General features: G+C 44.0%; 1 protein-coding gene and 1 long non-coding RNA gene across 2 annotated transcripts in view; one reads left to right on the top strand and one right to left on the bottom strand.

The window, feature by feature from the left end:
- DSTYK (dual serine/threonine and tyrosine protein kinase) overlaps positions 1-25,815 on the bottom strand; it is a 54,584-nt gene extending 28,769 nt beyond the window's left edge. The window contains exons 1-2 of the mRNA XM_037155322.2: positions 25,300-25,815; positions 4,759-5,147 (exon numbers count right to left, since the gene is read on the bottom strand). Coding sequence (XP_037011217.2) covers positions 4,759-5,147; positions 25,300-25,567 — 657 coding nt within the window. The 5' untranslated portion in view covers positions 25,568-25,815. The remainder of the gene's footprint in view (positions 1-4,758; positions 5,148-25,299) is intronic.
- On the top strand, positions 1,025-5,716 carry LOC119056793 (uncharacterized). Its single transcript, XR_005083950.2, has 3 exons — positions 1,025-1,293; positions 4,391-4,490; positions 5,466-5,716. It is a non-coding gene; the product is annotated as an uncharacterized LOC119056793 (long non-coding RNA).
- Positions 25,816-27,631: the final 1,816 nt, after the last annotated feature.

Genomic DNA, 27,631 nt, shown 5'->3' with positions numbered 1-27,631 from the left:
ACTGGGGGCACGGAGGCTGTGTGATGGCTGGGGGGGAGGGGTGGATGGAGGCAAGTAACTGTCATAAAAAAATGGAAATTTTTAGCCGTGGCGTGGTGGGTTGAGCGCTGGCCTAAAAACCAAAGGGTTGCGGGTAGAATCCTAGTCAGGGAACACGCCTGGGTTGCAAGCCAGGTCCCCACATAGGGAGGTGTGAGAGGCTGCCACACACCGACGCTTCTCTCCCTTTCTTTCTCTATCCCTTCCTCTCGCTCTAAAAATAAAATTTTTATAAATCTTTAAAATTTTTTTAAAAACCATTTGGATTTAAAATTTTGCATAAACTTTTTTCATTTTAAGTAAGATAATTTATGATGATTTTGGCTCGTGAAAGTGTTGACTGCTGAGAAATTAAAAACACCAAGGTCTGTATAACATTTAAAACAGATTTTTTTCCAGCAAAAGCTATTGATTGAGGGTTATAAATAAAAAACTTTTTAACTCAAACTGGTTAATGTTACAAATAGTATAAAAAAATTTATTTGCAGTTTAGTAGACCTTTCCTAGAAACATCCATCTACTTCAGTTCACTGAAATATACCCTACCAGACACCACCATGAGCCAAAAAAGGTGTCAGCATATGGCAGGCTGGCTGCTAGGTAACCCGTCCACTTGTCCAAAGGGCCAAAGAAAATCTGGGAGGGACAAGCAGGCCACTGATAGGAGCAGAACCACTGAGAGCTGTGGAGCAGCCGCGGGAAGTAAAACAGCAGAGGGAGCGCACCTCAGGCTGAGGAAGTTTAATCATCTCCGCTTCTTTTCATTCCTTTTCTTACAGTGTTCGCCGGAAAAAAATACACATACACTGCACACATCAGACTCAGACCAATCTGAGCACACGACTACGGTCCACTGGATTTACAAGAGGAAAAAAGAGAGAAGGGGGCGGAGAGATGCATGTGCGGACAGGGGTGGGTGGGGGAGGGGAAATGTGTCTCTACAAGAAAGACCGAACCAGCTCATTCCAGCTCATTCGGTGAGCAGTGGAATGTGCTGCCAACTGAAAATGACTACGGTTTTGTTTCTGTTGTAGGTTTTTTTTAATGTTTTAAATTTAACAATAAACAAGATTTCGGAAACTAATGGCTTGACGTGTTCCTCTAACAATGAATTATGAACCAAGAATGTCAGAACTAAACAGCTGAGAACACCGAGTGCTGTGGGTTCCCTGGCCTATTCCGGAAACACCGAAAGTGGCTCATGTATGAGGACTTTAAAGCAGCGCATTAGAAGAACGACCATTGTATAAGAGGGTAAGGAAAACTTCTGCTTTGATAATTCGACAGTTAAAAATGAACATCAATTTCCCTTAATTCAATCTTGGTTTCCTTTAGTTCAATGTTTCCTTTCTTTACCACCCTTTTACACACCAAACGGAAGGGCTGTTGAGAGCTAACTCACTTGTCCTAAATATAAAGGGAGCTAAACAAGATCTTTCTCACTGGCATGAAAAATCTCCAAGGCAGCGGTGAAATGCCCCCAGCAGTGAGCTGGGCATGGCTGCTGTATTTAATGGGGACAGGAGCCGGACTAGAGGCAGGCCAGGCCCTGAGCTCCACAAAAGCTGCTGTCACTCTGAGGTTCCCCATCAAGGAGTTCTAACTGTGAACCGTTGGGGCCCGTTGCTATTTCTACATCAAAACCATTAGGGAATAAAGCAGATCTGAAGAAACATTGGCTAAGGAAGCCTCAGAAACCACATGAAACAGAAACAAAGACTAGTAAATTCCTCAAGAAAAGAGAAGAATATTCCTTAAGAAAGAATATATACTTCAACTGTATGGAGAGGAAGCTGCTTGGTATCTCAACCTCCCACCAGGCAGCCTGCTCAACCGCTACTGCGGCTGGGTGCTCAGCACGCGTCCGAGCAGGGCTGGCAGCTCTCACAGCACGGCGGGCGCTCAGAGTGCACCTGGGAAGGCGCTCGCTCTCCTACCTTGTGTCACCTCAATTCATGGACCAAAAGTAAATGAACACCAAAAATGGAAACCAATAAAATGAAGGGGCACCGAGAAACCAAATAACTGGCCCTTCCTGCAATGGCTTTGCTCACATCCTAAGACTGCTTTTAAAAGGCAAAAACAGGCAAACTCTCTGCCCAACCTCGAGCAGGCATTTCACCTGTTTAACAGGGTAAGCTCCAGGTCACAAGGTATTAGGTCCCAGCACCAATTTAGAGGTTGCTACCATTTGCTTTTTCAAAATGAAGTCAAACAGAATAAAAAAGGAAAATATCAGTGTGTTTTGCAAGAAGTATTATTTCATGAAACTTTATTTCAAATGTACATGTGTACATGTGTACTGGGTCCTGTTATAAATCATTATTTCTTACAACATTTTACTTTATTTTATTTTTTTAAGATTTTATTTTTTTATCTTTAGAGGGGAAGGGAAGGAGAGAGGGAGAGAAACATCAATGTATGGTTGCCTCTTGTGTGTCCCCTGCTGGGAACTGGCCTGCAGGGAACCAGCCTGCAACCCAGGGATGTAACCTGACTGGGAATCAAACCCCGACTGCCTGGTTCGCAGGCCCACTCTCAATCCACTGAGCTACACCAGCCAGGGCTATTTCTTACAACATTTAAAAATCTACAGGTATGAAAATCACTGAGCTATTGAAAACTGGAGAAAACTTGACCAGGGTGGTATACTACAGACAGATCAAATGCTTATGACTTGTGAAGAAGTTCATGGGTCAACCGAGAAACCTCAGTCAATATATAAGACTTACTCTCAGAGTTATCTAAGAACGCTCGCAATTGTCCCTGAGCTAAGAAGTGCGAGATCTAGGTATGAAAACAGGAAAGCCACCACTGAAATGGACCTGAGAGAAAAATGCTGCCTTATGCAAAGGGGACCCCCCCTCCCCGCCCAAACGGAATTACCTTCTGGAGGGCGGGCCCCTTGTAGTACAGGCTTCCTCCACTAGGTGAGTGTTCTAGGAACCATCTGTTTCAGTGTGCCAGCTGGTGGTGTGGTGAGAGGCTACGTTTGGCATCACTGAATTTTTTTTGTGAAGAATCTTTCAATATGTATGCCCATTTCATGATGGGTGTGATTTACGAGCACACCTGCCCAGACTGCGCTGGGTATTCAGCAGTTTTTGACCAAAAAGGGCAGACTCCCATGCCCCACCCTCCTTATTCACCTGCTCTCACCCTGAGCAACTTTTTTTGTTTCCCCAGATGAAAAAAGTCCTCAAAGGAAAACATTGTGCTGATATGGAAGAGGTGAAACAAAAAATAGCAGAAGTACTAAAGGCATCAAAATCGAGGAGTTCAAAAACTATTTTGGGCAGTGGTAAAAACGTCTCCGTAGGTGTATTGCAACCAATGGAGAGTACTCTGAAAGTGACTGAAGTTTAAACATGTAAGACTACATAGATAATTTTTTATAAATAAATTCTGGGTTTTCTGCCCTCCCCTTGTATACATAGCCCCCTCTAGCTTTTATCAAGATAAAATGAAAGTGGACGGACTCTGGCCCTGACTGGCGTGGCTCAGTGAATTGACTGCCGGCCTGCAAACCAAAGGGTCGCTGGTTCAATGTCCAATTTAGGGCACATGCCTGGATTGTACGCCAGGTGCCCATTAGGGGACGCATAAGAGGCAACCACACATTGATGTTTCTCTCCCTCTCTTTCTCCCTCCCCTCCCCTCTCTAAGGGGAGAGATTTCTACGAAATCTTTAAAAAGAATAAATCTGGACTCTGGAAGGAAGTGACAGTTTCTACTTCAAGAATATCATATAGACGATGGCCACAACCAAATGGCACCATGGCCACAACCAAAGGGCTCTTTCGCTGACTCGGAGATCAAGCCTGTTAGAACAAGGGTGGGTGAAGAGGTTTTAAGAAAAAAGAAACCACTCTCTCAATCTTGCCAACCCAGCTCTATCTTCCTGGCCCAGCTAACCAAAGTGATAGACTCTATTCTGACAGTGTCTGCATTCCTTCAGTCCTGACCCTCGGGAACAGTCACATCCTGTGCTCATCCCCATTTAGTCTAATAAAATAGCCCAGTCCTAGCACAGGAAAGGAGTCCTTCCTAAGTGCAGACAGGAATACCAGACAGGCAACATGATTTTTAGGATATGCCACGAGACCTGCGTTTTCTTTGGAGAGTTTACTGCAAAAGAGAAGCAAATGACATTCTTCTCGTGCCAGGATCTCTAGACCTCATAACGTTGAGCCAGACTTGTTCTCACATTCCCAAGCTCCTTAGAAAGTACAACATGATCTATCCCACTTAGCTCAGCAAGTGATGGCTAAGCCTAAGGAAAACCTCACAAAATTTTTTGCTCATCTCTCACAAGAACATTAACTATGCATTGTCTTATTGCTCCTTTTAGAAAGGGATGGTTAGAGGCACTCCTAGCAACACCTTCCTGCTAAGAAAGAAAAAGGATTTCTAATCCTCATCATAATTATTCTGTAAAAGCATGTCAAGATGTAAGTATCACATTCCCTCTGCTTTAGAAAGGGAGATAGGAGGCAGGGAGACGAGCCGATTGCTCAGGGCCGTGCAGCGTGACAGCAGAGGCAGGGATGGGTCCTGCTACAACCACGTCCACTTCCAGCTTCCCAGACTGTGGTCCTCTGACTTCATTGGCTGATGCTCAGAGCCCAGGGTATATAATACCAAACTACTTTCTGAGAAAGCTGAAATACAAGAAAAGCTGGTATACATGTGTACAATGTATAAGTAGGAGATTGGTACCTGTAGGAGAGCATGGTGCATCGTCACCTCCAGTTCGGCTAAAACATGGGCAGCATCCTCACTGTCCTCTTGGACCTCCAAGTCCTCCTCAGGGATGGTCTCCCAGGTGCCCTGGTGAGCAACCAGGGTGTGGACTAATTCATACTGGCCAGGGAGCGCCAGGCTGACCCGAGTCTGAGTCCCATAGGTGAAGCGGAGGCGCCGAAGCTTACAGCTCTCCTCACTGCCCAGCTTGGTAGTAGGAAGCACCTGCGCCCCCAATAGCAGGTTCAATAGCTGGCACTTGGCATTACAATCCTGGCCGAGGATCAAGATGCAGGGTAGGCAGTCCACAATCTGCTGGAGATACTTCTCTTCCTTAGGTGGGAAGGAAATGCAGCTCAGCTGGCCTGGTTGGGGAAGGGGAGGGTGGAGGAGGAGATAGGAGGACAGAGAGAAGAGTGAGGACGATACAGGGTACAGCCAAGAAGGGGGCCCATCCCCATTCTACAACAAGGAGGGGCAGAGAGACTCACAGAGACCCCATTAGGGTACCAGGGTTCTAGGAGGCTCTCGGTTGAAGGAGGTACCAGGAAAACATCTCTGTCAGAAAAGGCTCCTCAGTATCAGAGAGAACTCCCCTCTGCGGCTCATCCCCAGAGCAGCTGTTTCCACCCAGAAAGGCAGCAGTGACCTGATCTTACCCTCCCCCCTTCCTTTTCTTCCAGGGGAGGGACAGCCGAAGAAGTTTACAAGGACTTAGGCACAACCACAAGATCATTAAATTGACAAAGCCACTGTGAGTCCAAGGAGAAACTATGCCTGAACATGTCAAAATGAAAGTCCTCCTTGTGACGACGGAAGACCTAGTACTTGAACATATTCAGCCTTTTTAAATGTCACTACCATATGGAGTTTTAGCTTGTTATTTTCCTTTCTTATGACACATTTTATAACTAAATGTATGAGTTAATCTCTAAGTACACACACATGGAAATTAAAACTTATTCAAGTTTACATAAGCTCTAGAGTCTTTTCTGGTTCACCTGTCTGATAGCTGGCAACAGCATCCCAGCGGCCAAATTATGTGTTTTCTTAAAAAACTGAGTGCTCAATCAAGATCAGTATCTCCTAATTAAATCACACTTCCTCAGCTTATGGATGACAAGACCCCGGGTGAGACAAAGGGAAAGAACTGCCTGTTAGGATGAAACCCGGCACATCTAGAGAGAGATGTGATCTCTCTCTAAAACATTCTTTCGGGACAACCATGATTCCACAAACAAGGCAAACAGTATTCAAAAAAGAACAAAAGACTTCCTCAAGTATGAAAGCCTCTGTTTGAGAAAGGGAACCAGAAGTTAGTTGACGGATTCTGAACTCAATCACTCCTCCACTCGTTCAGTGCCTGGCCTGCCTCTGTCTAGGATTCGGGCAGCCCTTGGGTTTGTTCAAAAAGGCAGGGACACACGCTCCTTGGCTGAAAGAAGGCCGGTCTTAGATCTTAATTGAAATCTGGGGTGGCCCCAACTGACTAAAGTATTAGTATTCACTTAACCATGAGCTGTATTAAACCACCCATAGGCTGTTTGTTTATTTTGTTCCTATAAATGAAGCAAAAGAGAGCCCAGACTCATTTAAGAGGCTGCTCTACTTTAGACTGTACCTATCCTGCCACAAACTTACTATTTCAAATCCTCAAACCTCCTTCTCTCCCACAAATGCCACCGCCAAAAGGTTCACAGCAGTTTGCTTTCACCCACAGCCCCTCTGCATTTCCTGGAGCCCTGTTTGCAGGTCTGTCTGTAAGCACAGCACGTGGCCTGCACATGCACATCAGCAACGCCAGAACCTGAAACCAGGAAATCTACTCTCCTGGGGAAGAAATTCGGTCCTTTAAAAAAAGCAAAGAGCATTAACTGAGTGCCTAATTTTGTGTTAGGTATTTACTAAGCACAAAACACCAGACCACTGATCTAATTCTGACCTAAAATCAAAAGCAATAGGACAGCATTGGCTGGTGTGGCTCAGTGGACTGACTGCCGAACTGTGAACCAAGGGGTCGCCAGTTCAGTTCCCAGTTGGGGTACGTGCCTGGGTTGAGGGCCAGGGCCCCAGGATGGGGCACATGAGGGGCAGCCATATATTGATATTTCTGTCCCTCTCTCTCTCTTCCTCCCCCTCTCTCTAAAAATAAATTAAATCTTAAAAAAAAAAAAAGCAATAGGATACAGCCAATTTCTTGTGTAACCACTTAGCAAGTAATGGGCTTGTCCTGAGTCCTTTCGTATCATGTTCACAACCACACACTAACCACTCTAGTTATCTGTTTGTAATTACTGAAACACCCAACACAACGACTAAAACGTAGTAAGTACTTTATGTCACACTCCTGTTTACTCTGTGTGAGAATCTGTTTACTGTGGACAACTGTCTATACAGAAAGTTGTAAATGGTTCCGCTAAGGGCTCAGAAAACTCCAGTACCATGATGAACCATTCGGGATCAACTATCATTCCTAAAAACCTTCTTCAGCTCAACATGGAAAACAGACGTGGACAACAGGACTCACCTTGCAGAATTCAACTGCCTCTCGGCCTGAGCAGTGAGAATCCCACTAGATTCATTCTCATCTACCCTTCCTGTCCTTCCTCTTCCCCCATCCTCCTCGCATCCTCAGGTAAGTGATGAGTTCACTTACAAACTGACAAACTTCCTCACTCCTAAACAGAAGTTGGCACATACTAAAAACATAAAACCTAAATGAGTTTTGATGCTGCTCTGGCTAGGAGAGTGGATAACAGATCATGAAAACAAACTAAGCATTTTCCAGAACCAGAGGGAGAGATCTCGATGTCTCTGAGACAATGTCAACTATAGGAAAGCCAGTGAAACATGCTCTGCGTGAGCCAAAAACCACAGCAGACACACCCATTCATCTGACCCAAATTATCACACACCCCCATCTCTGTAGTGACAAAACAGTCGCTACCCATAAACCTGCTCGTGTCAAACAACCATACAGCAGTGCAGCAGGAGAGGGGCTGAACCCAGTCTTCATGGTCGTGTCCATGCACTGCTAGGGTTCTGCGTGCCACCAGCTGCACTGAAGAGAGCCCTTCAATACCTCACTATCCAAGCCCTTTGCCTCTCCCACAACTCTTTAGCTTTTTTTTTTATTGATCTCCAACGCGACTTGAACAAGGGCGTGGAGAAATGAAGGTGAAACTAGATTGCTCCACTCCTTGCTTCTTTCAGCAAAGGGCTCATGGTTGGTTCGGGAGGGAGGAGAGCAGCATCAAAGTGGAAAGAGCACTAGAGAGGAGAGAGGTATTCTGACCCCAGGCCTCACCACTGATTAATCAGCTCTGTGACTTGGGCAATCCACTTGATTTTTCTCAGCCTTGGATTTCTCATCACTGAACGAAGGGAGTTGGATTAGATAATTTTTAACATCCTTTCCAGTTCTAAAGTTCCAGGATTCCATCAGATTTTAACTGTTAAAGGAAAAGTAACTGAGGGGATAGGTGGTTGGTCTGGTTGTTTTTATCTTAGGTTGTGTGTGAATTTAATTACGCAAGCTCTCCCTGGATCTACTGTAACTCAGATCAAAAGGGAGCCTGCACCAGCCAGGGGCTCTGAGGGGCCAGTGCTGTTCGAGCAGTTCTCTAGAGAAGAGATGAGAAACTGGAGACCGGCAAGAGGAGGAAGGAAGAAAACCTGCTTCAGAACTGCAGCAGCTGCCCACTGACAGTTAAAGGACTTCAGAGTTAATCCGGTTTTCTTCTGTAATTAATATAACAGCATCTGCATATGGGCTGCCAGAAGGTAACAGCAGGGCTTCTCAACTGGGGCACATTAACCCTGCCAACTCTGGCTGCAGGAGAAGTCAATTCGAATTGCCTGAAGTACAAGCCAAGGCTTTTTTCCCCTCTCGATGGTTCTTAAATACAGATTATCGTGATTGCATTTAGAGCTGACCTTTGAACAATGTCAGGATTCCGGCTGCAACAACCTGCGCAGTAGAAAACTCTTGTGTAATTTGCCGGCCTTTGGCGTGCATGGAGTCCCACCTGCCAGTTAACCCCTGAACAACGTGGGTTCGAAACGTCAGGTCAATTGACCCATGTGGTTCAACTGAAAAATTCTGCGTGTAAATGGACCCGCACAGTTCAAATACATGTTGTTTGAGGGTCAACTGTACTTTTGAACAAAGGTTTTAAACTACAAGAAGAGTGAGCATCTAAAGTAGTAATCCGTTTTGTTTATGTTTTAGATAATGAAGGGGAGCAAAATACACCACCCCAAAATACACATCAGCATATCAATTATTTTAAGCTGGTTATTTTTAAGAAACAGCAGACACAAAGTAAAGCTCTGAAACCCGACCCGAAGCCACCCTCTGTAAGAACCGCTCAGGAGGGAGATGCCCCTTGTAAGGGTGTCTCCTCAGTGCCACGGCAAAGATGACCCCGAACCTCTAGAAATCTCTTACCAATGCAGAACAACCCTGGTTTACTGTGCTTTTCCTCCTAATCTCCCATAACCAACCCCCAGCAACATCTGTCTTTAGCTGGAGATTATACTTAAAGTGGTACCTTGGGCCATTTCAGAATTATTCAGTTTTCCTGGGTATCTGCCATGTATACAGGAGGTATGCATATTATTAAACTTCTGTTCATTTTTCTCCTGTTAATGTCTTTTTATTATGGGAGTGGAGAGGCTCAGCCAAGAACCTATAAGGATAGAAAAAAAATATTTTCCCTCCCCACAGTAACATTTACTGTGCCTCTGCCTCATGTCATTTAATGTTCACGCTTCTACCACAGGATGGTTACTATTATCCCCGTTTCTAGTTAACGGTAGGAATTTATCGGAAACAGTATCTTAAGGGAAAAAAGCCCACGTTTCTCCATGTATCTAGACAAACAAAAGGTGGAGTACAGGGCGGTGCAGGAGCTCGACGTGGATCTCAGAGGCCAGTGCTGGGGAGGAAACTTCTCCTTCCACACGTCTAGACTTGCTGGCTAGTCTAACAATCAAAGTGACACGCGGCAGATGACCAAGAGTCACTGCATGTGAGTACAGGGCCCATAAGAACGTAAGACCCACAGGCAGTCAGGCACCTGAGACCTGTGTGGTTTACAAGGGCTTAGCTTCTGTCCTTTGGAAGGCAGCATCTCACAACAAAACCTTTAGGAATGATCTAATGATGGTAATGTGTCAAAAGGACACGTGAGCCCTGGCTGGTGTAGCTCAGTGGACTGAGCACGGGCCTGCGAACCAGAGTATCGCGGTTCAATTCCCAGTCAGGGCACATGCCTGGGTTGCAGGCCGGTTCCCAGCAGGGGACACATGAGAGGCAACCATACATTGACGCTTCTCTCCCTCTCTCCTTCCCTTCCCCTCTAAGGATAAATAAATAAAATCTTAAAAAAAAAAAAGGGACACATGAGCCAGCTCCAATGGGGGCTCACTGACCAAAACAAAAGCCATGTAAGGCTAAAAAAATAATGATAAATTTTAATGACAATAAATTACAATCCACTGAAAAATTCTCAAGTGTACACTGACATAAACAAAACAAACAAACAAATAAAAAAAAAAAAACAAGGGAAAAGGAGAGCTCTTCCTTAACACAGACTATCAGCTAAGAAATACAGGAGGAGGCCCTGGCCGGGTAGAGCTCAGTGCTTAGAGCACCGTCCTGATACACTAAGACTGTGAGTTCGATCGCCAGTCAGGGCACACACAAGAAGCAACCAATGATGTGTGAATAAGCAGAAAAACAAAACCAATGTTCTCTCTCTCCCATTCCCCCTTTCTTTCTCTCTCTAAAAACCAACTTAAAAAAAGAAAAGAAATAAATACAGACGGAATGATAAATATAAAAACTATCACTGAAACAGGTGGGAGTTGTCAAGCACACCAAAACCAAGCAGATGCTATATCCGGTGGAATTGCAGGAAAAGGATCATCAGTGACACTTTAGAACACCTCCTCACAAAAGACTAATAAACTGCAAAGAGAAAACTGGTGACTTTAGGGTGAAGAGCCGAGAGGGCACTAACAGGACCAGTGATCAAGCTTAACATCTCCAGGGTAGGATGGGCTGACATCACGTAACCGTGATGTGATGTACACCGCATCACTTCTGTGCCTAATCCTGCCCGGAGCTCATGACCTGAGTCTGGACATGAGGCAACAACAGACAGACCCAGGCTGCGAGTCATCCTACAAGATGTAAAGCCTACTCTTTAAACCCGTCAAAGACATAGGAAATGCAGGGGAAGGCCGAGGAACTGTTCCACATGAAGGGAGTCTGAAGAGATGTGACAACTAAATGCAACAGGTACTCCTAGACAGGACCCTGGATCAAAAAGAAAAAGATTACTAGCACAGCTAGCAACATCTGAGCAGAATCTGTGGACTGGGTGGTAGTACTGAACCAATGTTAATACCCTGGCTGGGGAGCTGTGTGCTAGTGTGTGGGAGCATGCGCTTGTTTGGGAGAAATGTACTCTGGAGTGTTGACAGGAGATAAAACCACCTTTCTAGAGATTACTCTCAAACTGTTCAGAAAATGAGTAGACATAATAGAGAGACAGGTATTGGGTGATGGAGCAAATGCAACAAAATGTTAACTGAAGCCGTGGCTGGCGTGGCTCAGTGGATCGAGTGCTGGCCTGGGAACCAAAAGCTCGCCAGCTGGATTGTGAGTCAGGGCACACGCTTGGGACTGCAGGTCAGGTCCCCAGCTGGGGCTGAGCTAGAGGCAACTTATCAATTTATCTCTTTCACATCAATGTTTCTCACCCTGTCTATTTCTCTCCTTTCCCCTCTGTCTAAAAATAAATAAAATCTTTTTAAAAATAAAAATTAAAAACAAATAAATAAAATGTTAACTGGGGAATCTGCATGAAGCAGGTATGAGAGCTCTACGTACTGACCTGGCAACACTTACTGTCAGTTTTAAATTATTTCAAAATCATTTTTAAGAAAGAGCCAAAACAATACCTAGCAAAGTGATCCAGTTCTAGATCTCAGAGGACAAAGAGTAAGAGACAGGATTTTACTTGACAAAACAAAACAAATAAAACCCACTGGCTAAAAGACACATCGAATACAGTAACACCAGAATTTAAACAAAACCCGGTTTCTTCACTGCCTACACCTTTGCCCTGCACGTTACTTTCTACCTCCTCGTGTTCCTGGGAGAGTTTCTGCTGCCGAGTCAGAGTCTGGGGGCTTTAGGACACTAATCTAAGTAAGTAATTCAGCATGAGATTTAGAACCGGAATCCTCAGGCTAAGCAGTATCCTTTTTTCGTACCTATGTACCTCCATAATATTAAAAGTTAAGGCTAGTGTATGTTGCAGTGAATATTATTAAGAAGTAAACTCCATATTGGTTCAGTTACTCTCTAATTTAAATAGATAGCTTTGATTCAAATAAGCCTTGTAATCTAGCTACATTTATGACCAGGCCTTACACTTTGCTCTAAAAATTTTGTGCTGATTTAAAAAAAAAATCCTGGGAAATGTAATTCTCTCCCCATTATGTAAACTGGAAAGCTAAAATACACTAAGCTAAAATCTGTGCAGCATAAATAAGGCACTAAAGTTCTTAATCTGCTGATGCTAGGGTTAACATCTACCTTGTATCTGAGTTAAAGAAAAGGGATAAAAGTATTTTTAAAAAGAAGTGTGAGAACAGAACCCTGGCTGGTGTAGCTCAGTGGATTGAATGTAGGCTGTGAACCAAGGGGTCGCCAGTTCAATTCCCAGCCGGAGCACAAGCCTGGGTTGCAGGCCAGGTCCCCAGTAGGGGACATGTGAAAGGCAACCACACACTGATGTTTTTCTCCCTCTCTTTCCCTTTCCCTTCTCCTCTCTCTAAAAATAAATAAATAAAATCTTTTTTAAAAGGAAGGCTTTAGCGGCCTGGGGACCAGGATTGTGTTTCTCTCCCCTCTTTCTCCTTCCCTTCCCCTCTCTCTAAATAAAAATAAAAAGGAAGGCTTTTTATTATACAATCAAAAGCTTTTATGACTACATAATTCTTTGAGATAGTTTTGACGATTAAACAAGTGAAAAGGAAAACAACCCTCAAGTCCTGCTTCCCACCTTCCTGCCCAGAAAACACCACCTCAAGGAACGGAAGCGCATTACTGAGCCCAACTCCAGAGAGAACTGGAGCCAAAAGGTTCCCACAGCCACAGGGCGCAAGGCTGGGGACTGCGTCCGAAGCACGCACGCCGCCTCCTGAAGACAGAAGGCGGCCCTGCTGTGCCGTGATGAGACAGGCACTTCGGCCGTGGGCCTCTCGGGGACGCTGATGGGTCCCAACGCGCCGACCGACTTTTCCTCAGAGTTTTCGTTGGAACTTTGGAAGAATACTATATATGGTTGATGTATAGCTCTAGGCAAGGGGGAACATTTCTCAGCCACTGCTACATCAAGTTCCAGGATCCCCAAGATTACCCGACTCCCCATTTAGCAAGGAATCCATTTTCAAGCCTGAGGTGGACTATACTTACACCTAAAATCCCACAGGGACTCCAGTCACACCTCTGAAGGTAAAGAACAAAAAAAAAATTCATCTTTCACATGGACTCACCCTCTGTACTTTTTTAAAAATGATTTTTAAAAGATTTTATTTATTTATTTATGGAGAGAGGGGGAAGGGAGGGAGAAAGAGAAAGAAACATCAGTGTGTGGTTGCCTCTCACGTGGCCCCCAGTGGGGACCTGGCCAGGCATGTGCCCTAAGGAGGAATTGAACCGGCAACTCTTCGGTTTGCAGCCCACGCTCAATCTGCTGAGCTATACCAGTCAAGGATATACTCTTGTTATATAAATAACACCATTCAGACTCCCTAGGCCATGTAGGAAGCAAAATCCACCATCTCTAGAGGTGAACTATTTTCCTATGAGAAGTAAGGAGCAAATTTTACCTCAGGTCTTAAAACTGGTAGGAAAGCCCTGGCTGGGTTAGGTTTGTTGGTTAGAGCATGGTCCTGATGTGCCAAGGTTGAGGATTCGATCTCTGGTCAGGGCACATACAATAATTGACCAATGAGTGCATAAATAAGTGGAGCAACAAATCAATGCCTGCCTCTGTCTCTCTCAAATCAATAAATAAAAAAATTAATAAGCCCTGGCTGGTGTAGCTCAGTGGATTGAGCACGGGCCTTCAAACCAAAGGATTGCAGTTCGATTCCCAGTCAGGGCACATGCCTGGGTTGCAGGCCAGTTCCCAGCAGGGGACCCACCAGAGGCAACCACACGTTGATATTTCTCTCCCTCTCTCCTTCCCTTCCCCTCTAAAAATAAATAAATAAAATCTTTTTTTAAAAAATTAAAAATAAAATTTGGAAAAAAACATAGGAAAAACCACATGCACCCGCACACTTCATACTCTTCAGAGTGGCTTCCTTGCGAGTAACCTCCGAGAAAGAGATGAAAGTGACATGCACTCTAAAATAATCTTCATGGATGCCACACACAAGACAGTTCTGATTACTCCATCAAGGGCAGTTTGGGGCTCATTTTCTTGTATTATTTTAGAAAGTGGGTAAAGCATCTCAACTCCTGTCTTATCAATGCCATTTAATCTCCCAACCTCCCACATCCCCGTTCCCTCCAAAACAGCTAATGGTTAATTAAGTTGGTGACCAATTTATTAACAGTCCAGTAGAAGGCACACGATGAAACACTAATCTTTTAATAATATCAACTTGGAACTAATAATGTCAATCACTTGGACGGTGGTTCACCACTGCGCGTCCTGCATCCAGTACAGTCAGGCATTGAGAAAGGTTTGCGGAGTGAGTGAGTATCAAGGGTTTGCTTCTCATATCACGGTAGAGCTCTGCTCTACTGGGTATCTGCATCCAACTCATTCTTTGGGACATGAAAATCATTCTCTAGGAGGCTGGCAAAGAATGCCACTCTAGCCTAATCAATCAACTGTCAAATGCACATCATTATTCTTTTTTAGGGGCCCAGAGAGTAAAATGGGGCAAATCTACAAAAAGCCTTATCTGTTAGGGGTAGTTGCCCTTCTGAAGTAGAAACATTATTCCAAAATCTACTAGCCATGGATATAATTGAAAGATATTTGTCTGTTACATACAAAGCAGTATGGTAAGAACTGTAGGAGATATAAAGATGAGTAAAACAGTCTTTACCTTTAGAGGTTCACAATCTAGCAAGCAGAAGATAAAAACATCCATAGGTATCGTGCAAACAAGCAAAATCTGTATGTCCAGAGCCTATAGGAATTGACACCTATAGGTATAAAGCGAAAGTCACCTATAGGTAATAAAGTGAAATTCACATTTCCCTTTACTTCAATAACGTATTTTTGAGGTTTTGTTCTCAAAAGATTGGGTTTGAGAAGTAAATTTATTGCAGGAAGACTGTTTGTTCCCATAACCTAGTAAGGCAGATAACAGAAGTAAGAAATAAAGAAGACGCTGGGAAAGTGGACAGAGCAAAACAAAACTTAAAGACTAGAATAGATTTTTATTTAAATCCAGGCTTTAAAACTACTTGCAAGGCTAAAGTATTAATCATATTGAAATCAGCAATGACTTTTATAAGTAACCTAAACATAGCAAATGATAATAATCTTATCTTTTAGGAGCAGGCAGAATTATCCAAGCCTTTTTAATAGTGGGCTTCCCTGTGCCACGGAAAACAGATTATCCTCCGGAAGACTTGGAAGGAGGATGGTGTTGAAGAAAAAGGGTGCAAAGAGCCATTGTGCTGAAGGAGGCCATATCCTCCCAGGGGCATGGTAGCAGCCTGACCAGCAAAGAGGGGCCTGGTACCCCAAATGTCAGGAACTGGACAAGGGAATAAGAGGCTCGGGTACATAGTATCACACTGTACTCACTCAATCAGATAAAGTCTCCCACTGAAGTAAATTATGGTTCCATGACAAGCTATGGAGCCTGGGTTATGACTCATTTGTAATAAAATCTCTCCACTGCCAGGGTGCATTTTATATTCCCATGGCCAGGTCAGAAAAGAACAAGGGAGGAGTCACAGAAGCCAACTGGACTGGGAGCTTACAGACCCAGGCTTAATTCTGGTTACTGTTCAAAACTGCTGTCCCACATTCTCTTTCTGCTTCTCTCCTACTATTCCCCTAACTCATCAGGTTCCAACTTCCTAAGCTAATGCTCACCACTGTACATACACTCACACAAACACACTCAAACAGCCGCAGATATTTATACTAACTACACACCTATACTAAGTGCTTTGCTATATATTACCTTTCTTTTTTTTCCCCCAAGTTTTTTTTTTTTAAGATTTTGTTTATTTATCTTTAGAGGGGAAGAGAAAGACCAGAGAGAAATATCAATGTGTGGTTGCCTCTCATGTGTCCCCTGCTGGGAACTGGCCTGCAACCCAGGCATGTGCCCTGACTGGGAATCGAACTGCAATTGTCTGGTTCTCAGGCCGGCGCTCAGTCCACTGAGCTATATCAGCCAGGGCTATATATTACCTTTCTTAATATATTTTATTGATTATGCTATTACAGTTGTCCCAATTTTTCCCCTTTGCCCCCCCTCTACCAAGCACCCTCTATTCCCTCCGGCAACACCCCTGCCCGCCTTTGATTCATGTCCATGAGTCATACATGTAAGTTATTTGGCTACTCCATTTCTTATATTGTTCTTAACACCCCTCTGCCTATTCTGTAACTACCAATTTATACTTCTTAATCCCTGCACCTTTCCCCCCATCTCCCCCTCCCCCCTCCCAACTGGTAACCATCTAAATGATCTGCATATCTATTCTGTTTCTGTTCTGCTTGTTTAGTTGTTTTTTTTAAAGATTTAATTGTTGATAGTTGTAAATTTATTGTCATTTTAATGTTCATAGTTTTGGTCTTCTTCTTTTTCTTAAACAAGTCCCTTTAACATTTTACATAATAAGCGCTTAGTGATGATGAACTCCTTTAGCTTTACCTTGTCTGGAAAGCACTTTATTTTCCCTTCCATTCTAAATGATGGCTTTGCTGGATAGAGTAATCCAGGTTGTAGGTCCTTGCTTTTTCATCACTTTGAATACTTCTTGCTATACTCCCTTCTAACCTGCAAAGATTATTTTGAGAAGTCAGCTGATAGTCTTATGGGAACTCCTTTGTAGGTAACTCTCTACTGTTCTCTTGTTGCTTTTAAGATTCTCTCTTTATCCTTAACCTTTGGCATTTTAATTATAATGTGTCTTGCTGTGGGCCTCTTTGCGTCCATCCTATTTGGGACTTTCTGTGCTTCCTGGACTTGTATATCTATTTCCTTCACCAAATTAGGGAAAATTTCTTTCATTATTTTTTCAAATAAGTTTTCAATTTCTCGCTCTTTCTCTTATACTTCTGGCACCCCTATGATTCAAATGTTAGTATGCTTAAAATTGTCCCAAAGGCTCCTTAGCCTAGCCTCATTTTCTTGGATTCTTTTTTTCTTCTTGCTGTTCTGATTGGGTTTTTTTTTCCTTCCTTATGTTCCAAATCATTGATTTGATTCTCAGCTTCATCCACTCCACTGTTGATTCCCTGTAAATTTTTCTTTATTTTACTTAGTGTAAACTGCATTTCTGATAGAATCATTTTTACACTGTTGAAGTACCTTATGAGTTTCTTGAGCATCCTAATAACCACTGTTTAAACTCTGCATCTGACAAATTGCTTATCACCGTTTTGTTCAGATCTTTTTCAGGAGTTTTGTTCTGTTCTTTCATTTGGGCCATGTTTGTCTCCTCATTTTGGCAGCCTCCCTGTGTTTGTTTCTATGTATTAGGTAGAGTTGCTATAACTTAGGAGTGTGGCCTAATGGAGAAAAGCCACTGTTAATTGCTTGGATGGGCTGCAAGTTGGGTGGGGCAGCCCATGTGAACTAGGCTGATGGAGTCTCAGATATGGTGACCCTGCTCTGTGGCTCTGTGTGGAGGAGGGCCCAGAAAAGTGACAATGGCCACTGTCTGGCTTCTAGGGTTTTGTCCGGGAGGACGCTGTCTCCCGGCACTCACCCTGACACCAGACACTTCAGTTCTTCCCCCTATTCCACCGGTGCCCTTCCAGCTGCTGCCCTATGCTGGAGCCCAGAGGGAGTGAGTCTGAGTAAGTCCTCGGTCCACTGTGGACCCTTCAAAGGGAGATGCCTGAGAATCCCAGTTTCTTCCGTCACCCCAACATCCACTGGTTTTTACGGCCAGAAGTGACAAGGTCTTATCTTCCTTGGCACTGGAACCCTAGACTGTATGGTCTGCTATTGCTCGTTCCCAAGATATACCACCTGATCTTTATCCACCACACGTGGGTGTGGGACTGGCCTGATTGGTACCTCTACCCCTCCTACCTGGCTGAATGAATGTGACTTCTTTAATTCCTTGCTGTTTGGACTTCCATACAGCTTAATTTTCTCATGGTTCTGAGTGACAGTTATTCTATAGTTTAGCTGTAATGTTTGCTGTGGTTGTGCAAGGAGGTGATCCATGTTTACCTATGCCTCCATCTTGACTGGAAGTCTTGATGTATATTATCTTAAAAGTCACAACACCTTTGTGAGGCAGACAGTATTACTGCCATTTATTTATTTACTTAGATAATTCATATATTGCTAAACCATGCAATCATCACCACTATCTAATTCCAGAACATTTTCATTCCCCCAAAGAAATCCCCAACCACTCCTCATTTTCCTCTCCCCATCCCCTAGAAATCACTAATCTACTTTCTATCTTTATGAATTTGCCTATTCTGAACATTTCATATAGATGGAATCATAAAATATGTGGCATTTTGTATCACTCCCACTTTACACATGAAGAAACTAAGACTCAAATAGGTTAAGTGACTTGACCCAAGTCACATAACTAATAACAGGCTGAACTAGAACAGGAACCCAGATCTGATGCAAATGCTTGAGCTTGCTTTTGACTACTATATGCTGCTTCCATGCAGGAGAAAGAAAGTGGAAGTTTTAGATATACTTGGAGAAATGGGGTTTATCCCCCAAGGTAATGTAAGTAGTAAGAACCACAATGATAGCACCAGCTCTGCTGAGCTCATGTAGAAATGCTGAGGCAGACCATGGCAAACTACTAGAAAGCACGTCCAGCCCAGTCTCCTTCTGCTCCACAGCACGACCCCAGCTTCTCTCCACCCCCAGCTCCATGAAGGTGGCAGCTCTGTAAAACCGGGCCAAGAAGAATTTCCTCTCTCCCACCTTTCTGTCCCCTCCCTAGATGTTACTCTGCCACTTAAACTTTATGATCCACAGATTTCTGCCTAAGTGGTCCAAGAAAAATGCCTACTCTGAATAAGTACATCAGTGTTTTCCTTCTTCTTTTTGATTGTCATAACCAGTTTATACTAGGTATGAAAAAAAAAGGGTGAAGAACAAGGGAGAAATCAAGCTGTTGGCTAACCAAAGGTAAAGAGCTCTAAAAACCTAAAAATTATAACTCACATAAGAAGCCTAGAATCTAACCACACCCTGGCTTTCTGCAATTTTTCTGCTTTATGCGTTGAATTGTATATGGTTGAGATTAGATTAGACCTTTCTAAAAGACCAAGTCCAGGTCTTCCATCATCCCTCATCCAACATGAACAAACTGCCTATACAACAGTGTTGACATTTTTTTTCTTAGAATAAAAGTATAAAATGAAAACTGATTTCCACTAACCCGAGGCCAAGGCCAATGTCTTTACTTAACTCTTCATCCTCCATATCAGGCACCCAAATGTTTACTGAATAGTGGATACTTATGCAGCAGTACCAGACACTGTTCTCAACACATGTAACTCCCAACCATCAGGAGGCAAGTATTAGTATCTTAATCCTCATTTCCTGATGAGGAACTGGGTGGCCCCCCACAGCTATGATTCGGCCAAGGTCATTCAGTCCATAAGGAGTAGGAACCAGGACTGAGGGAATGCAGGAAGACAAGAGCATTCCAACTAATGGCTCTGAGTCATTCTGATTTCTTTAAACTGAGAGGTTTGTGATACAGTGCAACACGCTATAAACAGCCAATGGATCTAAAAACAAGAAAAGTATTTTTCCCTTTGCTACACTGTAAAAGTCCATTCTTCCTTTCTTCAGAAGTGCTCAAAGCCTTTACCCATTACATCCGAACCCTCTGACAGGAAAACTGACAGACAGGGGGGCTCTCAAGCACTACGGTTAAGTGAAAAGAAGGCAGCAGAGGAACTCAATCAAGGAAATTCTACTTATAATTCTGTTTCTTTGTTACAGGCCAAGCTACTCTCATGTTAAGAGTTCTATTCCATCTATCTTTTAATTTTTTAATATCATGTGCATCGTATACTAGGTGGGGAAAAAGTAGGTTTACAGTTGTGAGTATGTGAAACACAAGAGTTTATCCTCGTATTATAATTTATTACTGTACTGTTACTTTCCACATGAACAACTGTAAACCTACTTTTGCTCCACCCTGTACTCTCTACACTGCGCCCAGTGAATACAAAACTATCAAAAGTAAGAAGAAAACAGTTTTGGGGAGTCCTTACCATCTAATTTGTGGTTCAAAGGGAAATAAAAACAGAGTACAATCCCATGATCTTCAGTTGCTCAAATCCCAGACTACATCCAACCCAGAAGCACATTCCATCCTGGTACGACACTTAAAACCTTCTAGAGGATTGTTACGTCAAAAATTGAGTGCTCATTCTTTTAACATTCCAAGTTCCAACTAATTAGAAACTGATATTCGCAAAAGAAAGTTGAGACAGTCTCTGAAAGAACATGACCTTGCAAAGATAGCCTGTAAAAAGAGAACAAAAGCTGGTTGTCTTTTAAGGACTGTCTTTCTACTGTCCAATACAATTACCCGAACAGCTGGAAAAATGGCATCCCCAAAATGTACATATAAGCACCACCTCACTAATCTTCCCCTCCAAAGTCAAAACTCTCCAAACTAAAAGGAATGGTAGTATTTCATGGAACAGGGTCAAACTGCTCCCAGTGCTACCATCTGTACCCTCTCTTGGTTTTTATTTCGGGTGGACGGAGGGTGGAGAGAGTTAAAAAACACTAAGATTATCCCTGACTGGTATGGCTGATTGCCACTGGTGTGGTGCCAGTTGATTCCCAGTCCAGGGCACATGCCTGGGCTGTGGGTTCAGTCCCTGGATGGGTGCGTACAAGAGGCAACCAATGGATGTTTCTCTCTCACGTGAATGTTTCTCTTCCTCTCTTTCTCTCTCCCTCTCTCTAAAAATAAATAAAACCTTTTTAAATAAATAAATAAATAAATATCTAAAACATTAAGTTTAGTTCATGATGAAGTCAACTAGAAAAACCAATAAAGCAAAATACAAATGTGTTTGTATTTTTTAATATATTTTATCAATTATGCTAATACGGTTGTCCCACTCCACCCTGCACACCCCCTCCCACCCACATCGCCCCCTTTAGTTCATGTCCATGTGTCATAAGTTCTTTAGCTTCTACATTTCCCATACTATTCTTGCCCTCCCCTATCTATTTTCTACCTACCGTCTATGCTACTTATTCTCTGTACCTTTTCCCCCTCTCTCCTCCTCCCACTGCCCTGCTGATAACCCTCCATGTGATCTCCATTTCTGTGGTTCTGCTCCTGTTCTAGTTGTTTGCTTAGTTTGATTTTGTTTTAGGTGTAGTTGTTAATAACTGTGACTTTGCTATCTTTTTACTGTTCATGTTTTTTATCTTCTTTTTCTTAGATAAGTTCCTTTAACATTTCATATAATAAGGGCTTGGTGATAATGAACTCCTTTAACTTGACCTTATCTGAAAAGCATTTTATCTGCCCTTCCATTCTAAATGAAAGCTTTGCTGGATAGAGCAATCTTGGATATAGGTCCTTGCCTTTCATGATTTGGAATACTTCTTTCCAGCCCCTTCTTGCCTGTAAGGTCTCTTTTGAGAATCAGCTGACAGTCTGATGGGAACTCCTTTGTAGGGGACTGTCCCCTTATCTCTTGCTGCTTCTAGAATTCTCTCCTTCATTGTAATCTTGGGTAACGTAATTATGATGTGCTTTGGTGTGTTCCTTCTTGGGTCCAACTTCTTTGGGACTCTCTGAGCTTCCTGACTTCCTGGAAGTCTATTGCCTTTGCCAGATTGGGGAAGTTCTCCTTTATTATTTGTTCAAATAAGTTTTCCACTTGTTGCTCTTCCTCTTCCCCTTCTGGTACCCCTGTAATTCAGATGTTAGAATGTTCAAAGATGTCCTGGAGGTTCCTAAGCCTCTCATTTTTTAAAAATTCTTGTTTCTTCATTCTTTTCTGTTTGGTTGTTTCTTTCTTCTTTCTGGGCCATTCCATTGATTTGAGTATGTTTCCTTCCCATCGCTATTGGTTCCCTGTGCATTTTCCTTCATTTCACTTAGTGTGGCCTTCATTTTTCTCATCTAATTTGCAACCAAAAATCAATCAATTCTCGCATATCCTGATCACCAGTGTTTTGAACTGTGCATCTGATAGGTTGGCTATCTCTTGGTCGTTTAAAAGTATTGGCTCTGGGGCTTTGATTTGTTCTTCCAATTAAGCCATTTGGCGGGGGGGGGGGGGGGTCTGGTATCACCTGTTATGTAGTGAGGGACGGAGCCTTAGGTGTTCACCAGGGCAGGGCAACCCAGTCACTGGGTTGTGATGCTGAATGTGGGGGCAGGGTCAAAGAGGGAACAATGGCACTTGCTCCGCTCTCTCTTGGATTTCAGTCCCTTCTGCTGCTTCCCCCAAGCAAATTGGGCCCTTCTGGTGCTGGTTCTGGGGTGGGTGGACTTGTGTACCTTCTAGGACCCTGTGGGTCTCTCCAACGAACGTTCCTGCGAGGCTGGGAGTCTCTCCCAGCACCTCAACCCCCACGAGTGTTTTCAATGGGTGCTTTTAGTCTTTATTTCCCGGTGCTGGGGCCCTGGGTTGTGTGGTGTTTCACTGCCCATTTTCACCTGGTTTATCTGTGCTTAAATGTGAGACCACAGTCTGCCAGCCGCCTTGTGCACCTCATTGGGTCTGCTTGTTGCCTCCCAGCGCTCAGGGTCTGCCAGCCACAGCTTCTTCCTGCCACAACCCCTCTCTGCTGGCCACCAACTCCACCCCTCTTACCAGTCTGGATGAACAGTTGTCAGACTTCTGTACAGTTCAATTTTCTGTCAATCTGGTTGTTTTTTTTGTTTCCAAATTTTTGTTGTCCTTAATTTTGGTTGTGCAAGGAGGCACAGCCTATACACCTACGCCTCCATCCTGGCCAGAAATCGCATTTGTATTCTTAAGTTGGCTTTTAAAGAATAAAAACAAGACCAACCAAGGTACTTTGAAAATGAGATGAATCTATTCTCTTGATTTTTTTCCATAGTAATTCAAAACTAAGTAGTTGTTACAGAACAACAGCAATGGAGAGTTTTGTTTATTTGTTTGTGTGCTTTGTGTGTGTGTGTGCGTTTTTTTAAGGTAAGCTGTAAGAAAACCCTGGGAGCAGGAAAAGCCACTGCAGAGTGCTGCTGAGGGAGAGGAGGTGAAAGCACATGCGTTCGCATTCCGGGGGTCACCTCTCAAAACACTGGCCCTTTCAACAGCTGTTTTATGAGAGCATCACAAAAATCCGTTCCCTCTGAATCTCTGAACATAAGATGTCAAAACCACAGTTTCAGAATCGCTAGTGTTGGGGCCCTGGGCAGTCCACCCCAAGATATGTCACGACAGTATAGTAAGTATTTTTGAATTAAAGTTACTTAGGAAACAGCCTGTGTAAGAAGAAAACCATGACCTCTTTGTCCCCTTTTAAATCTCTCATGTGATAGGTGCCCTCCTAGTGCCAGAGGGCTGAGACAACCTTATCACAAGAGTCAAAAGAATCCAGTCAAAAGCTTGTAGAAACAAGCCTTGTAATGCCTTTACTAACTTACTACTCGAGTCCAAACTTTGCTTAGATTCTTCACTAACAAATACCCAAAGCTTGCTTAGATCCTTTCTAATAAGCACTTTGTTTGTTTTGTCAATTTGTGACAAATTTGTCTAATACGTATAAAAATGTGTCTGGTTAGATCATTTCTTTGAGCCTCATTTTATGATCAGATCATATTATCATTCTCTCATGTGCATCTATTAAATAGGTTTTTCTCCTGTTAATTGGGTCAATTTTATTATTTCATTATGAGTCCAGCCTAAAGAACTAAAGAAGGGAGGGAATTCTACCTCTCCCCAACCCCAGTCAGCCTTCCTCTCCCATTTATCTCATGAGGTAAAATAAGAGCTTTTTCATTTACGTCTAGGCTAACTCAATGTAATAGTGTCATTTAGGACCATATCGGAATCTTACTAACTTGTTTGTAACACCATTTCTGAAGTCTCAGACAAACCTAGGGTACTAAACATGCACCGTGGGAAATACAGAGCCCAATACACAAACTGTGATGAGTTTACCAATTCATTCCATTCTGAGCTTCATGTTCAAACTTGCTGTCAGCCTCTAAAATTTGTGTTTCCGAAAGTGTTTGCAGACCACTTGCATCAGAATCCCCAGAGATGTTTTATGTTCAGATTCCTAGGATTCACCCACCAAACCTACTCAATCTGTGGAATGGAGCTTAAGGCATTTTTTATTTTAATTTGATTTGAATACATATTTAAGAATCACTAAATTAAACCCACTGACTTCTTTGCTATGTTTTCCCCAGGGTTACAGGATATGTCTACATGGGATTATTTCCTAACTAACCCAATAGTTAACAAACCAGACCCTCCAGTTCCCCACCAATAACAAGCCGTTTAAGAGGAAGGAAGAAACTAGGAAAGATCAAAGACCTTGCATGATTTTAAGTGCCAAAGGGCCTCTAAACACATCCCAGAGAGAATCTTGTCGAGAAGTCTGAGGACCAAAAACACACCCCTTCCCTCTCTAACTTCTTCATCACCGTAAGAACACGCAACATCTCTGGCAATTCTCTGGCAACCATCAGCCACCATTTCCTTCGGTGACCCCAGACCCACTGCGAGTACCTTCCTTACTTCTTCAGTCTCCTCATGATTGGTGTAACAGCATTTCACGTACAGAATCAAACACGCAGAGCACACAGCACTCAGTCCACGACAGTTCCCCGGCCTGAGGCTCCTGGCACCCTACTTCTGGCCCCCCTCCATCCCTCCACCCCTAAACTAGAACTCTGAGCCACAACTGCCCATCCCCCAACTCAGAGCAACTTTCCCCACTCCTTGGGTTAACCCCCGCCCCACGCACACACACCGGGCCCCAAGCTCCCGCCCGCCCGCACACAGCCTGTCCCCGGAATCCCGCTCTGGGAGCTCCTGCCTTTGGGAGCCCCCAGGACCCCTAAATAGAGCCCTTCCCGCCCCTTAACAGATCCACCCACCCGGAGAGATGCGCTCCCAAGGCATCGGGATTCCGCTGGCGCAGGCCCTCGGGCTCGGCCCTTCTCCCATTTCCACCTCTTCCCCCGGTTGTTTTGCAGGGCACGGGTGCGGTCCACCCTCCAGCTGGCCTCTGCGGCCCTCTCTCCCAAGCGGCTGCCCTCCTTACCCGCATGCAGCCCAGTCTCGGCGACATCGCCGACAGGGGCGTGCTGGGCCCCGCCGCCGCCGCCTGTGGGGGAGGATGGACAGCTGAGGCTGTGGGAGCCCTTGATGTCTTGGAAGAACTTCTGGGTGTCGCTGAGGTTCTGCCGCAGCCGTCCCAGGTAGCGGCGGTAGCGCCCAAAGCTCCGACACAGGTCCCGGATCATTCCGCCGCCTCCCGGGCCAGGACCCGAGGGTGGCTCGCTACCCCACCGTACCCCGTCGCCCTCCATCTCCTCAGCCCTCTCTGCCTTCGGGGCTCGGGGCTCGGGGCTCGGGGCTCGGGGCTCGGTCCCGGCCCGCTGGCACTGCTTCCCTCCTCCCCACCCCCCAGCCCCCAACCCCCGCGCTTGACGAGGGAGGAACCCGCCTCCAAACTTCTCCGCCTGCAATCCGCACAGCTCTCAATTCCGTCACCGAGGTTAAAAACAGACCAGCCTACAGCGACGGAACCTTTATCTCCGCAATCCAGAACAGTGCGGGAAGGACCACTGGAACACGCCAGGGCTGCGGTGTCTCCTGGGACTTGTAGTCTGAACCCGGATACTGTGGATGGGGCTCATCCCCCTTTGGTATAAGCCTCACCGGTTATTGTGCGTACACACTCTCCTCGCTTACAAACGTGTTCCTACTCCCTGCATAAGTGGCCCTGAACAAAGAGAGGAGCTGCAGGACCCGAACGCCAGCAGAAGTAGGGTTCCTTACAGAAATCGGAGTGAAAGATTTAATAGCACAGAAAGGGAAGGAAACAAGACGGAAGCCAGTAATATCTCCATGGTTACACTAATGACTCTAAATTTCCGGATACTGGGGAACTGGCTAAAAATACCCTGGAAGTAGGGAAATCCCTTGGGTTTATATTGCATCCTCCTTTCCTGACTTTCCTTCTCCAAGCGTGGAAAAGAGGGTCGTGAGAGGGTCGTTAAAGAGCTTTAAACTGACGTTCGTTTGGTTTCTTGAAGTAGAGAGACCCAGCTGGTAAAGGGGAAGTAAGGTTTGTAGCCTTCCAACAGGTTCTGATTATCTTAACTTGGCTTCTGCTAATATAGAACACTTTTACTCATAGACTGCCAAGGAGCCCTGAACACAATTACAGAGGAGACAAAACTTGACAGCCACCCCTTTTTTGCCTCCCCTCCTCTCTCTCCTTGCACAGAGCCTTCCTGTCTTTCTCGATGTGGACAGGCCTCATATTTTCACCCCAACCGGGCTTCTCTGACAGCCTGAATAGTGGAGTTCCTCAAATGAACTTAAAGAGGAGATGAGTTTGAGCAAGAATTCCCCCAATGCCTTGCCTTGGGAGCTATGAAGTAAAGGTTTCTGTTAGTTCATCTTTAACTCCTGAGGGCTCTAAAATTTTGAGTCTTGCTTCAAAATCTTCCCTTCTTCCTCCCAATATCTCATCCCTTCAGTACAAGTGATCCTAGCTAAGTAATGTCATGATAATTGGATTAATTCAATGGAAAATGTGAAGGCTTTACCTTTTATTAGGTTGGCCAAGTAGTCCGTTACATTTTTTCCATAGGTGACTCCAGTAGTGCTTAGTTGTCTTTAGCTTCAATGTAAAACAATTTTCTTAAATTGTATTGTAACAGCTGTCATATCAGTGTGCATTTAAAAAAATATCAAAATTGGTGAATTTTTGTGCAGCCATTTTTATATTGAAGATGGAAGAAAATACTCAACATTTTCAGTATATTATGCTTTATTATTTCAAGAAAGGTAAAAACAACTGAAACATAAAAAAAGATTTATGCAATGTATGGAGAAGATACTGTGACTGATCAAACATGTCAAAAGTGGATTATAAAGTTTCTTGGTACTATTGATATTTTGGCCAAATAATTCTTTGCTGTGGGGCTATCTTATGCATTGGAAGATGTTTAGTAGCACCCACGGCCTCTACCCACTAGAAGCCAATAGCAGGAGATAGTTGACATTCTCAAAATATCCAGATCAGTAAAGTTACTGGTGAAAATGAAAAATGTGTTTTTTATTTTTATGGAAAAAACTAAACGGACATTTTGGACAACCCAACAGCATGTTATAAAAAGGGGTCACTTGGACTTCCGCCAAGATGGAGGCATAGGTGGATGTGCCGTGCCTTCTCACACAACCAAGATTAGAGAAAACTAAATATTAGCAACAGAAAACACAGCCAGAACACAGAAAATTGAACTTTTCGGAAGTCCGTTAACAACAAATTCTTCAGCCTGACCGGTAAGGGGCGAAACCAGCGGCTGGCGGAGCGGGGTTGCACAGGAGGACTCGGCCAGACACACTCAGGCCCACGGAAT

This window comes from Artibeus jamaicensis, unplaced genomic scaffold (genome assembly GCF_021234435.1).
Source record: "Artibeus jamaicensis isolate MK-2021 breed Jamaican fruit bat unplaced genomic scaffold, CSHL_Jam_final contig_475, whole genome shotgun sequence".
Classification (NCBI taxonomy): domain Eukaryota; kingdom Metazoa; phylum Chordata; class Mammalia; order Chiroptera; family Phyllostomidae; genus Artibeus; species Artibeus jamaicensis.
Note: the sequence above shows the minus strand (reverse complement) of the source record. Positions and strands in the feature narration are given on the sequence as shown.